Raw genomic sequence first — 14,918 nt, 5'->3', positions numbered from 1 at the left:
CATTAAACGAACACCAATATTTAAATAGTTTTTTAAACTTTATACAGTGAATAACAAGTAATATTTCTGAAGTAAAACTTTAAAGCACGGATTTTTAAATAACGATACATTCCATGAAAAAATTGACGAGTACCATCTGAAGGCCGTCGTCATTTATTCTTCGTCTTCTGAGCCTTGGATGTCACCTTTTTCAAATCAGTATATAGCTAGTGAAATACTGAACAAACAACACACGAGAACAGATCACACCCAACAAGAAAAGTAACTACAGCATTATAATCTACATTAAAACCAGCTATTCATATGTAAAAAAGGGAGAGGGGGTATGATTTTTATTGTGACAATTATCCACGTGAGAAGAAATTAAATTAATTTATGCGTTGTTGTACCCCTTAGGACTTTCAATAAAAAGTACATCCGAAATCGTATATTCACAAAAAAGCGCCGGAATTAATAGTTATCAATGGTACCAGGATATTAATTAAAACATTGGAAATAGTTAAGGTCAATCATAACAGATGGACAAAAAGGCCTGTGTTTTCACCCTAAAATCTACTCTGTGTGGAAACTTAATGAGACCGACTTAACATATAAAATTTAAATGTATTTTCTGTATATTTATGTAACAAAAGTAAAATTAATGAGTTAAAGTTTACAATTAACACCTTTTTAAAAACTTTATATCTTGGGGTCAAAAAGGAGTCTTATCTTGCCTACTCCCTTACATAGAATGAACTAAATAACGGACAGACGCATTTGAAACAGTAAGATTAACAAGGATATCCGGTTTAATTCTTACTTTCATGATTACTTACCGTTATTTTTCACAAATATGTCGTTGGCTCTATGCTAATATCTATATGTACCGATTATCAGGTTGTCTGCATATTGACACTAAACGATGTAAATATAAGAATTAACACGTTTTGTCATTTCAACAAAATGATTTGCGTATTTTGCGCACTATGCGTGATATAAATATTTTTTTATGTTTAACTAGCTAACCGAAAGATGCCTTGAAAACATCTGGGACAAATTTATCCACGTCGGTTTGTACCTTATGACGTCGGTGATATGTCCGGGTCAACGTATTTCACCTCAGAAGGCAGTGACATTCATATTTTGTTTTTAAATCTGGACAGAGTGATAATGATAGTGGGTCGACCAATTATTATATAGTATTGTATATTTTTTTCTGTTTCTAATGTATAATTTATAATATTGATTTTTATTTTGTTATGTTTTTTTAAATAATCTATGTATCTTATCATTGCATTACCTAGTAGGCATTTTGATAATTACATTGAATATAGTATGGCTATTTCTCTAAGATAAAAGAAATATCCAAATGTTGTTTTCTATTAAAATTCCAAAACTGTTCGTTATTACCTTTTAATCGAAAGTGGGACAATCACCTGACACCCTTGAAACACGTGTCTTACTAGTTCAAATAAAGGTATCATACAATTACAGTATGTACATTTTAAAGAATAATTAAGTCTACCTTATTGTATACATAATTAACCAATGTATGTGTATGTATTATAAAAATAAGGTAAAACAATAAAAACAAACATTACATAAAAAAGGGATACAAAAGGGACGGGACATTCATCACTACCAAGTTGAAGACAAACTGACAACACTATCGCAAAAATTGAATAAAGCAGAAAACACGACCACGTCTACAATACACTTCAAAGATGACTCAAGACTGAACAACATGTACCCCATACAAGGGGGATCAATTCTGGTGCTTCAGATGGACTTGTCATCAATTTACATTTTGCTGAAATACTCACTTTGATTTATGTTTTTGACAGATACTTGAAATAAATACATGTATGTCTTAAATTACTTTTTTATGCCCAACCTACGATAGTAGAGGGGCATTATGTTTTCTGGTCTGTACGTCCGTTCGTTCGTCTGTTTGTTCGTTCGTCCGTTCGTTCGTCCGTGCGTCCGTTCGTCCCGCTTCAGGTTAAAGTTTTTGGTCAAGGTTGTTTTTGATGAAGTTGAAGTCCAATCAACTTGAAACTTGGTACACATGTTCTATATGATATGATCTTACTAATTATAATGCCAAATAAGAGTTTGACCCCAATTTCACGGTCCACTGAACATATAAAATGATAGTGCGAGTTGGGCATCCGTGTACTGGGGACACGTTCTTGTTATGCATTTGCGACCAGACTTTATATTCTAACATACGACATAATGTTGGTATAAACACATGAACACATATACATGCAAATTGCAAACAATGATACTAAAACAATTTTGAAAATTGTCCCAAAGTGAAATTTATTCATAAAGGAAACGGACATATCTTATCCAGAGTGGTTTCTAGATAATAAAAAGATAACTATTCCTTCAAGTTTTATAGAACCATCTAATCTCATAATATTTTACCCTTCCGGAGCACCTGCGATCGTCCCTAGTTTTTGGTGGGGTTCGTGTTGCTTAGTCTTTAGTTTTCTATGTTGTGTCTTCTGTACTATCATTTGTCTGTTTGTCTTTTTATTTTTAGCCATGGCGTTTCAAATATAAAAAAGAAAATGTGGTATGATTGCCAATGAGACAACTGTCCACAAGAGACCAAAAATGACACAGACATTAACAACTATAGGTCACCGTACGGCCGTCAACAATTAGCAAAGCCCATGCCGCAAAGTCAGCTATAAAAGGCTCCGATATGACAATGTAAAACAATTCAAACGAGAAAACTAACGGCCTTATTTATATAAAAAAATGAACGAAAAACAAATATGTAACACATAAACAAACGACAAACACTGAATTACAGGCTCCTGGCAATTTTATTTTCTATCTGTGCGTTTGACTCTCCCTCTCCCTCTTTCATCCCTCTTTTATTATCAAGACATCGTTGATAAACAACCATTTTAGATTAAAGTATAAAGGTGTATCACTGATCATCAACATGATACAAAATCAAAAGAAAAATAAATCATGTGAGTATTTTAACGTATTTATAACATCGATCAGTATCAATTGGTTTTGGTTTGTGTACTGTTGGTTGTTCTTTGGCTGTTGATCGTTATTTGTCATTGAATTGTCAGTTTGTGTGTTACTTATCAGTTTCAATATTCCATATTATCTGCCGCTTATCCTTTATAATATAAGTGTCTAGTTTGATAATATTACGGTGTATTATATTTTATGGTTAACATTTTACATAATATTGTAAACTCAGCAATTATTCTGATGTTTTGTTATTGCAGATAATGCATATATCTGTTTGTAGATTTTACGGAAATCGCAAAAACTTATCCAAATTTTTCCTCATTATTAAAAATTCGCAATAATAGATGAAGCCAATAATTTCTGAATTTTCGTTTCCATTGTGCATTGGATGTTGGCTTTTAAATTTTTATTATGTAAATTGTTATATTTGGCTTTCTCTGGAATTTCCTGATAAAGGGAATCTAGAAATGCATGAAATTCTACATAGTTCTCTTAGCATTAAACGTTATATTAAGATTACATCTATGGTATGAATGAAGTAAAAAGAGACGGAATAATAAAGATTGAAGTCATGTTCTCCCGATACTTATATATTATTTTTACTTTTTATTCAAGGTCTTTTCATTACTGACTTTTACTTCATTAGTTTATTTGTTTATTATTATTGTTCCTATTTCCTTTAATTTGTCAAACTGATTGACTTTTGTCGAACTTCCGTTTTCTAATTAGAATACATCATAATTAAATTATTCAAGATGTCTTTTAACCTATAAATTATTTGGTAAAAAATATTTCAAAATTGAATGTATATTATTCTGACATAAACGTACTTTAAATTATTGGCGATTTCATTCATCCAGATTAACTTTTCATGGCTATACGCATGTGCACATATTTTGTTATTACAATTGTTTTAGTACTTGCCTCATCGTTATTCAGTTATTCATGTTATTCTTAAATAATAGAGATGAAGCGGTTTGACCTTTTCTGACTGTAAAATTTCTTTTGTTTGTTTTTTTCTTATACATGTTTTTCGATTGAAGAACATTCTCATAGTAATCGAAAATATAAGATTATCATCTTGTCGGGAGGATTGTTCTAAAAACAAAATTTTAAAACAAGACTATTGACAATGCGATTGATATGTACTCTTAGAAAAATAAATTTAGTTTTAAGATGACGAAAATATACCAACAGGTGAAATTTTATTCACACGTACATCGTATTAAAATATTGCACAGTTATAAGTTGAAATTTTTTTTTCAAGATAGTCTAAGGGATTTTCCACGGTATACGTTTTCTTCGTATTCTAAAGTATATCCTTTTATCAGCCAACTATGAAATCGTATCTCTTTTCGGCTTATCTAGAAATACTTAATAAATATAGATACATGTTTGTAACGTTCACTTTGATTTTATAAGATCACACAGTTTCGGGTATCTGATTCACGATTGACGGGTTATTATTGTGAGCGCAGATGTAATCCTCGTGTAAAAGATTTGAAAATTCATAATTATGTTGACAGTTTGATGGGCTGGTGTTTTTTTGTGTGTTGGATGGCCATGTCGTTTTTTTACCATCTACGGTTAAAGTCAAACATTGCTAAATATTTTAGCAGCTATATTATATTTCAAATCTTTCAAACTCGGAAAGTGTAAAGAGATTTAGGATATAGAAAGAAGACAACTCTAACTCCGTCTGTACTTCAAGTATATAACTTATGGTAACTTCATTGAAGTTAAAAAAACAAAATGGGGGAAATTTCCAAGGTGATAGACAACACTATAGCGAAAAAAAACAGTAGTCCTCAAACACTTCACAAAACACTAAAGACTGAACAACACATTAACTCTTTCTAAATCGATGGCGAACTCCTGTTTTACTGATTACATATTTGAAGTGTTAGTGCAGACATATATTTTAAAATTACATCAACTAGCGTTTTTACACATTTATATTTAATGTTCTGTGTAATGATTTCAATTTAATTGTTTAATTGACTGTTCCGAGTGTTATGACTGTTTACGCTTAAAGGTATTAATCCGATGTCCTTGATTTCTGTAAATGGCACATATAAAGTAGTCAAATCAAAATGTTCCCTCACTACAGTTAAACTTTTATAAAAGGTTATCTGATAACAATTGTGCAATACGTTTTGACACCGTTTTTTTAAAAAATACCACTAAAATATATTTTGAATAATCATTGTTGTATTTTTCACCATTTATATCCATTGTACGTTTGCACTAATAAATAAGCTGTGTCGGAAAGAAATTGAACTATTGCAAATGAAATCAATACATCTGTTAACATTTAGCGCGTCTGGCGTACTAAATTATAATCCTGGTACCTTTGATAACTATTTACACCACTGGGTCGATGCCACTGCTGGTGGACGTTTCGTCCCCGAGGGTATCACCACCCCAGTAGTCAACACTTCGGTGTTGACATCAATATCAATAATGTGGTCATTTTTATAAATTTCCTGTTAACAAAAACTTATATTTTACGAAAAACGAAGGATTTTCTTATCCCAGGCAAAGATTACCTTAGCGGTATTTGGCACAACTTTTTGGGAATTTTGAATCCTCAATGCTCTTCAACTTTGTACTTGTTTGGCTTTATAAATATTTTGATATGAGCGTCACTGATGAGTCTTATGTAGACGAAACGCGCATCTGGCGTACTAAATTATAATTCTGGTACCTTTGATAACTATTAACATATCTCGGGCTGAACATATCTTCAGAAAGTCTGTAACTGTTTGAAAATTGAATTGTTATAAGAACCATACAGAGCAGATCATAGTTTATCATTTACTTCCTATTTGAATTTTTCAAATCAATTAAAGTCTTATACTTAAACATGTATACATGCACTTGCCTAAAGTCGATTTCTACGCGATGCAGCTTATATAGTATAATAATACTTATATTTCACAAGCAATCTATTTTGCGTGGTGGAATATTTAAGAATAAAAAATAACGGATACCCCGTTTAATTTGGACGGCGTCTGTTTTCAATTCTCCTGTTAACTGTCGGGGAAATCAACTCATGAAAGATACTTTTAATTTTTGTACGCTAAGAGTTATTGGCAACGAAAATATACAATCGCAGTCGACGTTTCCGAAATGCTATAAATGCTTAATTTCTAAAATTTAACTTAAATTGGATTACCATAGGATTGTTAGTACAGCATGTAAAGAGTTGCATTTGTCAAATCCCCATTGACGACGGCAAAATTGGTCAAATACAGTATGAACTTCATTGAATATGTCCACGTTATTAATACCTGTGAAAAGATATCGTAATGTACTTGTTATATAATCTTAAATTCGTTGTGCAAATTTTAAAGATAAAGTTGATAAACTTAGTGCTTATCAATGGGTTTTTACTTATTTCATAGTGTTTATTTCTATGTATGGCTGGAAAGACTTAATGTTAAATTTAACAATTCTTTCCAAATCAAAAGTACATTGGATCAAAATGGTAACTATACTAGCATGTAACATGTAAGTAGTTTCTTAAAAATTTCATCTACTGAGGATGCATACTTTGAACCTCACAATTATTTTATTTATTATTATTACTTTTGCTGTTAAGTCTGTTTTTGTTATATCTACTTTACGTGACTCTGTATTTATGTATCCCGTCATACTTTAAACGACAAAATTATTTTATGTCTACCTGTGCGAATTTCAAACGAGCAATTTTACACCAGTACTTAAAACCTTCCATCCTTTATGGGTGAATTTTACATAGATAAATAAAATCGTATAATATAAGCAAAAAGATGATGTTAAATTTAATGTATGCCTTTTTGTGCTTTTTCGTTACATTTGTTGTTTTTATAGTGATTACGATGATAACACAATGTTGACTGCTGTACCCCTATTGTTGACATTTTTACCTATAGTGTTTGTTTGTTTTGTTCACGTATCGTTGACAATATAATGGAATTTGATACGACTGTCATACAAGTGAGAGGTATAGCTAGCTATAAAACCAGGTTCAATCCACCATTTTCTACATAAAAAAATGCCTGTACCAAGTCAGGAATATGACAGTTGTTATCTATTCGTTTAATGTGTTTGAACGTTTGATTTTGCCATTTGATTTTGGACTTTCCTTTTTGAATTTTCCTCGGAGTTCAGTATTTTTGCGTTTTTACTGTTTGCTAGCATTTATTTCTATATAGGAAAGTCCAATGATGTCATACAAGCGAGATATGTAGCTAGCTATAAAACCAGTATCAATCCACAATTTTCTGCATAGGCAATGTGCGTACCAAACCAGGAATATGGCAGTTGTTTTCTTCCGTTTTATTTGTTTGAGTTTTAATCAAGCCACTTGAATTTCTCCTTGGAGTTCTGTATTTTTGTAATTTTACTTTTTAACTACTGATTTAATCATGAATTTAAAATTTAACTTTTCTAATTTGTATTTTAAGAAGCACTTGATTATCTCATAAAAACTAGAACACATTTGAAATTTAAATTCGCAATACAACATTGAATATCAAATAAATTTCGTACAATGAATTTCACTTATAAACTGACGAAGTCATTCTTTCATTTAGGGTAACTTCTTGTATTCGGTTCGAGTCTTTCAACCATAATGTTTTTTTTTTAAATATTTCAAAGTTGGTTATTTTTAGCTATGATACATATGTTAATGAACTGTTTGTCACAGATATATGTCTCGCCTTTTTGTTATTTTAATTTTTCAAATGTTGAAATTAAAATAGCAATACTTTAACATGTAAGTTATGCAAATATTCAAAGTCAATGGACCATGACTGAAGGTACATGCATAAACAATCTCCATGGAAATTAAATGTGCCAATGTTAATACAACTGCATACCAAATGCAATTAACTTATTGTAGGTCGTTCCCTTTAAACAAACTTAATAGTAAAGGTTATCTTACCAATGTTGTAATAAGAATTTTGAATATAGTTATATTGGCACTAATATCGATTTTGTCATCAGCATATTAAAGCATCACAAAATTTGTCTTCTTTTCAAACGGGATGTATAAAGACACACCCATGTTCATTTTTACCTGAAAAGTGGTTTTAAAACTCCTAATAGTTCAGCCAAACTAGTTGCAACAGAAAATGTTTTAGCTCTTATCTATAGCATAAAGCCCCAAATGTACACAGAAAAAGCCACATAAAATCTAACTTGAGGAAATCTGAAAATCAATATTGACATTAGAAAGGGGAGATAACTCTGCAAAAATGAGTCAGTTTTTGGTTGACATATGTCCAGTATCGACCTTGTTTAAAGAAACTTTAAAACTACAGAAAGGAGAATATATGCTTAACTATTTCTATAAATTTGAGTTTCTTTACCTTGACATATTTAAAAATTTAATATTAAAATTGTCAACTAAAAAATCACGACATCTAGATTGTAGCTTGATAAAATATATGAAAATATACTAAGAGTTGTTTGTTGTACTCTAAAGACGACTAAAATATCAAGAATCAATCTCCCATTTTCATTGTAAATTTCCATAGGAAGTGCTGTTCGGTGTGATCCAAGGCTGCGTGTTGAAGACCGTACTTTGACCTCTAATGGTTTACTTTTATAAATTGTTACTTGGATGGAGAATTGTCTAGTTGGCACTCATATCACCATCTTCTTATATCTAAACACAAACATCAACTTGTAAACTATGTAACAGTTTCAAAGTCAATGCAATGAACCATAATGTGGGGTGGGGATATATAATCTCCATGGAATAAATACCTGCAAATGCCAATAAATTTCATCTTAAACTAATTTAATCACAAACTTATATACAGGTTAACTAAGCAAGAGTTTCAAAGTCAATAGAAAATGACTGAGAGGGCGAGGCCAAACATTCTCAATGGCAATTAGATATGATAAGGCTTAAACAAATGAAGTTATCAAATGTACCAGGATTATAATTAAGAACGCCAGACGCGCGTTTCGTCTACATAAGACTCATCAGTGACTCTCAAATCAAAATATTTATAAAGCCGAACAAGTTCAAAGTTAAAGAGCATTGAGGATCCAAAATTCTAAAAAGTTGTGACAAATACGGCTAAGGTAATCTATGCCTGGGATAAGAAAATCCTTAGTTTTTTCGAAAAGTTTGTAATCAAGAAATTTATAAAATTGACCACATTATTGATATTCATGTCAACACCAAAGTGTTGACTACTGGGCTGGTGATACCCTCGGGGACGAAAAGTCCACCAGCAGTGTCATCAACCCAGTGGTGTAAATAGTTATCAAAGGTACCAGGATTATAATTAAGTACGCCAGACGCGCGTTTCGTCTACATAAGACTCACCAGTGACGCTCAAATCAAAATATTTATAAAACCAAACATGTTCAAAGTTGAGATAATACCAATTAACAGTGGCCTACCACAAATGTTTGCCCTTGTAACAACATAATCACTTACTAGTACACATAAACTGAGCAAAATTTCGAAGTCATTAGAACATACCTAAGGAGGTATAGCCAAACAATCTCCAAGGAAATGAGATATGCCAATGCTTATACAACTGCATACCAAATATCATTGACCTACCACTAGTGGTTACCAATCAACTGACTCACTCACACATTAATATATGTTAACTAAGCAAAAGTTACGGAGACAATAGACCGGGACTGAACAAACAGCGCCAACTACTCTCCATTGAATGAGATGTGCCAATGCTAATACAACTGCATACCAAGTATCATTGATCTACCACTTGTGCTTCACAATAAACAAAACCTAATCAAAAACTAATACATTGGTGATGCCGCCGACGACGACGCCGGAAACAGCATACCTATGTCTTTCTTTTGGCTTCGTCAAGGCGAGACAAAATTGTTGTAATTGCAAATTGCCTGAAACCAAACATATTGATTATGTTGATTGTATGCTTTAATGTTTTAAAATTGCATTAAGTATAACTGTTAATTTTCAGGATGTAAATTGTGTTTTGATTACTACGTCACTGCCTAAATTGTGTAGTTTCCCTAAATAGTCACGTGTTATTAAGCTGTCCACTCCATTTGTACCATGGGAGGGTAAGTATTGAGTTCGTTTATGAAGTTAAAAATTCCTTGCTACACTCGCTGTGGGGTAAATGCCTGTTATCGAATATAACCTAGGTTTTCAGCAATCTCACAACCCTTTTTACTACCTTACTGAACCTACCTGTTGCACTCATGTTTCATTCGGTCTGCCTTCATATGTAAGAAATAATCGTTTTGGACGTTAGTCAAACAGTTTATTCTCATATACTAGTATATAATACAAAATCATCATCTTACAATTGTAAATGCATTGATTAACTTTTTCGATTGACAACTTCGGGTGACACATCTTACAGTGTTCTACAAATATATTATCGGTGCTTCTGCGCTATCAGATTTTTTTCCTGCAAATTGTAAACAAAGAAAAAAAAAGTAAAATACATCTAATGATTATGACTCACAGATAATATAATCACTCAACTAAATCTAGAAAAATTAAATATTGACACTAATAGAAGAGGGACGAAAGATACCAGAGGGACAGTCAAACTCATAAAACGAAAATTAACTGAAAACGCCATGGCTAAAAATGAAAAAGACAAACAGACAAACAATAGTACAAATGACACAAATAATAAACTAAAGAATAGGCAACACGAACCTTAATACAGTAGTCTATGTATAGTAAATAAATGCATTCCCGTTGATTTCATGTGATCTTTTACTTTTCTTTTAGAATTAAAAAGTACGATTCAGGAAAAAATATCTTGTATATAAAAATCGGTGGATCCGACGATCCTTTGGTGCACCAGGCCAATCGATTGGGATGTTTAGTGATTTGTTTAAGTGTTGCAATATTTTTAAGTACTCGTGGTTTGGCGACTTCACCTATGCGTTGCTGGTGTCCTGCCCAGTTTCCTGGTTTTCAAGTAAAATACATCAACGACTACTGTTGGGTTCGGAATACTTATGTAGTAGATTTCAATGAAAGTTTATCGACAGTTTCAAGCATAAAGGAGACAAGGACAATTCAATATTATCAATGGATACCTTTGATCTTGGTTTTTCAAGCCTTATTCTTTTACGCGCCACGAATGTTTTGGCTAGCATTTAGTGGTTATTCTTCTTTAAATATCAAGAAGCTCCTTCAAATGACCGACAATATTACTTTTTCATATGGAAACGATAGAAAAGATAAAGTTCAAGGGACTGTACAGTATTTACAAAAATATCTGAAAATTCGAAACCGACTTAACATACAGTACAAAACATGGGAAGGACCTCGGGAACTTTTAGTAACGTACGGATTCCACAAAGGAAACTTTTTGGTGTTTATCTTTTTGATGACAACATTGCTGTACGTTATTTCAACTGTCGGACAAATAGTAATGGTAGATATTTTACTAGGAGTAGATTTCAAAACTTTAGGTGTCGATGTCTTGTCACGTGTGTATAAGGATAAAACAATTTTTGATCATCAACAATTTCCTATCGTAACCTTTTGTGATTTTCATATAAGACAAATGACAAATATACAAAGCTGGACTGTACAGTGCTCGCTGCCAATGAACCTGTACAGTGAGATGATTTTTATAATCGACTGGTTCATTCTGGTTTTTATGACATTCTTAAACTTTACCTACTTTATATACCATCTTGTCTCAACCATACTGCCATATCGGTCAGAAATCTATATTCAAAAATTCATGGAAGTGGACAAAGAGCATGTGTCAAAAAATCAGAAGATTCCTGAACATGACCTTGAAAAACAAAGGGACTTTATCCATTGTTACTTGCGTAGGGATGGTGTTTTTCTGATATGGTTGATGAGCAATAAAGTTAATCAAGTTTTAGCTGGGGAAATAGTCAACAGATTATGGAAAAACTATCAGTCAGAATGATTTCGTCCAATCAAAAATCATGATAAAGATTTACGTAAAGTCAAAACATTGACCATTCATAATCGCTAATTATAAGTTTTTAGATTATAATGCAATCAGCGAAAATTGAAATAAGTCCTTTACATTGCTGCGATTCAAAACGTGTGCGTGATAAATTTTGTTATAACTTAAGGCATACCTGTAACTTCATTGCGAATTTTTCAGGGTGATCAAGTACCCTGAATAGTTATCTCTTTAAAATTCGTAAATAATCTATTGTAAGTTAGATTGTAAAGTTTTTTCAAGTAACGAACATTTGAAGTTTTTTTTTTAATAGCAAATCGGGGGAGAAAATCATCAGTAGGTGATGAGTATTAAAATTTCCGAATTGATAGAATATAATGCAACCAACTTATCCTGCTTGTATTTCACTTCCACATCCTCGTGGGTGAATAGGTGACTTAGTCTAACGGAAAGGGTACTTTTACTTAAAATAATTAAATAAATTCATAGATAAATAAGAGTTTTTGCCTAAGCTTACATGAGTTTACCTATCAAATAAATGCTCGCAATTGTAATGAAAAGCTGTGCGCAAACGTAATGATTTTTGCACGCAAATGTAATGGTAATGCGCGTAACCGTAATGCACCGGTCAATATCTATCACTATTCTGTAAATTTTACAATGAGTATACATGTAATAATGATTATAGCATAGGGTATCACATTCAATGTTTACATTTCTACACAAAATAATCAATCGGTTTTTTTTTTTTTTCCATTTTAATTCATTCACCAAACTGATTTTAGCACATAAAGTGATTTAGCACATATAATGATTTTAGCACAACGATAATTTCATCATTAAATTATAGCACATACAATTCTATGTTTGAATTTGTTAATAAATTAACTCATCATAGATACCAGGATTTAAATTTTATTATGCCAGACGAGCGTTTCGTCTACAAAAGACTCATCAGTGACGCTCGAATACAAAAAAGTTAAAAAGGCCAAATAAAGGTCGAAGTTAAAGAGCATTGAGACCAAAAATTCCTGAAATATTTGCCAAATACAGCTAAGGTAATCTATTTCTGAGGTAGAAAAGCCTTAGTATTTCAAAAATTCAAAGTTTTGTTAATAATTAATTTATAATTATGAACATATCAATGATAACTCAAGTCAACACAAAAGTGCTGACTACTGGGCTGGTGATACCCTCGGGGAAATAAATCTTCACCTTTAACCCGTGTGATTAAAGAAAGCATAACGACGTATTGTGGGAAAATTTCCGGTAAGTTGAAATTAGATAAACGTTTTTCATATAAATAAAATAAGATGTTGTATACGTCTTTAAGACAAGAACCCGACGACAACATTAAGGAAAAGAAATTTAGTTGAAATCGTGCAGCCTTTGAAAATAAATACACATGGCACATTGTAATTGTAAGGAAAAAAGTAAAATACCACCCCCCCCCCCCCCCCCACTCCCAATTAAAAAACAAAAAAATCAAGGAAAATTCAAAACGGAAAATCTCTAATCATATGGCAAACTAAAAACCCCGAACACATCAAACGAATAGAAAACAGCTGTCATAGTCTTGACTTGAAACAAGAAAAGAATTAGTAGATATGTTATACACAGCAGATAAGACGGTATTAAAGGTAATAGATGCAACTTCATCTTGAGGCGATGTTGGATAGGTACAGAAATATAAATTGGTCCATCTTAGACTCTTACATTAAAGAAGACAAAAACCAACAAAAACAAGCATTCATAGAATCATAAACACTTTTATACTCTAATATGCTATGTTTGTTTTATATCATAGATGTTTCAACACGCAAATGATAGCTAACACATTGTCCATTAAACAAGAAAACTAGTGAAATTGATAGCAGTTACTCATATGAAGAGCACAGAGAATGATCCATTATTACTTGAAACATGCAAATGAAATTGATAAATTTCATATATAAATATATGTCAAAAACACCCACGCAAACTACAGCGAATAGTCATTCTAGGTCATTGCATTTTTACTCCTTAGGATTAAAGTGGACTATATATAAAACTTCAACCACAAACATATTTATCTCAAAACCTATGGTGGTTACCTTGTCACCAATTAAAATGTTTAGAATTGAGCAAGCGCAGTTTTTCCTGGTAATATCACCCAGTGGTTTTCCGTTCACTATGCTTAATAAACAACCGAAGTGATCAGGACAAAAGAGCCACTGGTACAATTATAGCTTATCTTATTGCGACAAAATCATTATATACACGAACCTATATGATTAAATGTTTCTTAGAACATAAAACATAGTACAATGGCCACCAGGTTTTACTTCTGAAGTAAAAGTTACTATATAATGATAAGTCAATGAACTCTTGACGAGTACCACCAGAAGGTCGTCGTCATTTATTCTTTGTCGTATCAGTTTTTAATATCACTTTTTGAAATCCGTATAGAACTACTGAAGTACTACCAACACAACACATGTAAACAGATCAACATCTAAAGAAGAAGTAACCACTGCAATTTAATCTACATCAAAACTAGCTATTTTCTAATACGTTCAGGTATTTCACATCCAATTTTTTATGGAAATATTCTTTATAAAGCACAAAGGTGTCAGTATTCACCTCAGAAACTTACAAAACCTTTGAATAGACTTATTAAGAAGGGATATAATTACGATACTGTTGTCAAGTCATTAAAGATTGCATATTGCATATTTTGGCGTTAATATTGAGTCACTGATAAGGTCTTTGCATCGGAACTAAACACATTTATTCTAAAAACAGTTGTTGGCATGACACGGGTTATGTTCTTCTCATAATTGAAGTCTGGAGCTGGCATGTCAGTTAACTGCTAGTAGTCTGTTGTTATTTATGTATTATTGTCATTTTGTTTATTTTCTTTGGTTACATCTTCTGACATCAGACTCGGACTTCTCTTGAACTGAATTTTAATGTGCGTATTGTTATGCGTTTACTTTTCTACATTGGTTAGAGGTATAGGGGGAGGGTTGAGATCTC

General features: G+C 32.0%; 1 protein-coding gene across 3 annotated transcripts; it reads left to right on the top strand.

The window, feature by feature from the left end:
• The first annotated feature begins 2,919 nt into the window (after window positions 1-2,919).
• LOC143058045 (innexin unc-9-like) lies at window positions 2,920-12,801 on the top strand. Of its 3 annotated transcripts, none has more exons than XM_076231509.1 (3): window positions 2,920-2,972; window positions 9,945-10,047; window positions 10,733-12,801. In XM_076231509.1, exons 2-3 carry the CDS (start codon window positions 10,040-10,042, stop codon window positions 11,895-11,897), a joined length of 1,173 nt encoding a protein of 390 aa, XP_076087624.1. In that variant the 5' UTR covers window positions 2,920-2,972; window positions 9,945-10,039; the 3' UTR covers window positions 11,898-12,801. The 3 variants fall into 3 exon arrangements, with proteins under 3 accessions (XP_076087624.1, XP_076087623.1, XP_076087625.1); XM_076231508.1 differs by lacking the exon at window positions 2,920-2,972 and adding an exon at window positions 6,372-6,498; XM_076231510.1 differs by lacking the exon at window positions 2,920-2,972 and adding an exon at window positions 6,381-6,475.
• Window positions 12,802-14,918: the final 2,117 nt, after the last annotated feature.

Source organism: Mytilus galloprovincialis, chromosome 14 (genome assembly GCF_965363235.1).
Source record: "Mytilus galloprovincialis chromosome 14, xbMytGall1.hap1.1, whole genome shotgun sequence".
Lineage (NCBI taxonomy): Eukaryota > Metazoa > Mollusca > Bivalvia > Mytilida > Mytilidae > Mytilus > Mytilus galloprovincialis.
This window is presented reverse-complemented; position numbering and strand designations above follow the sequence as displayed.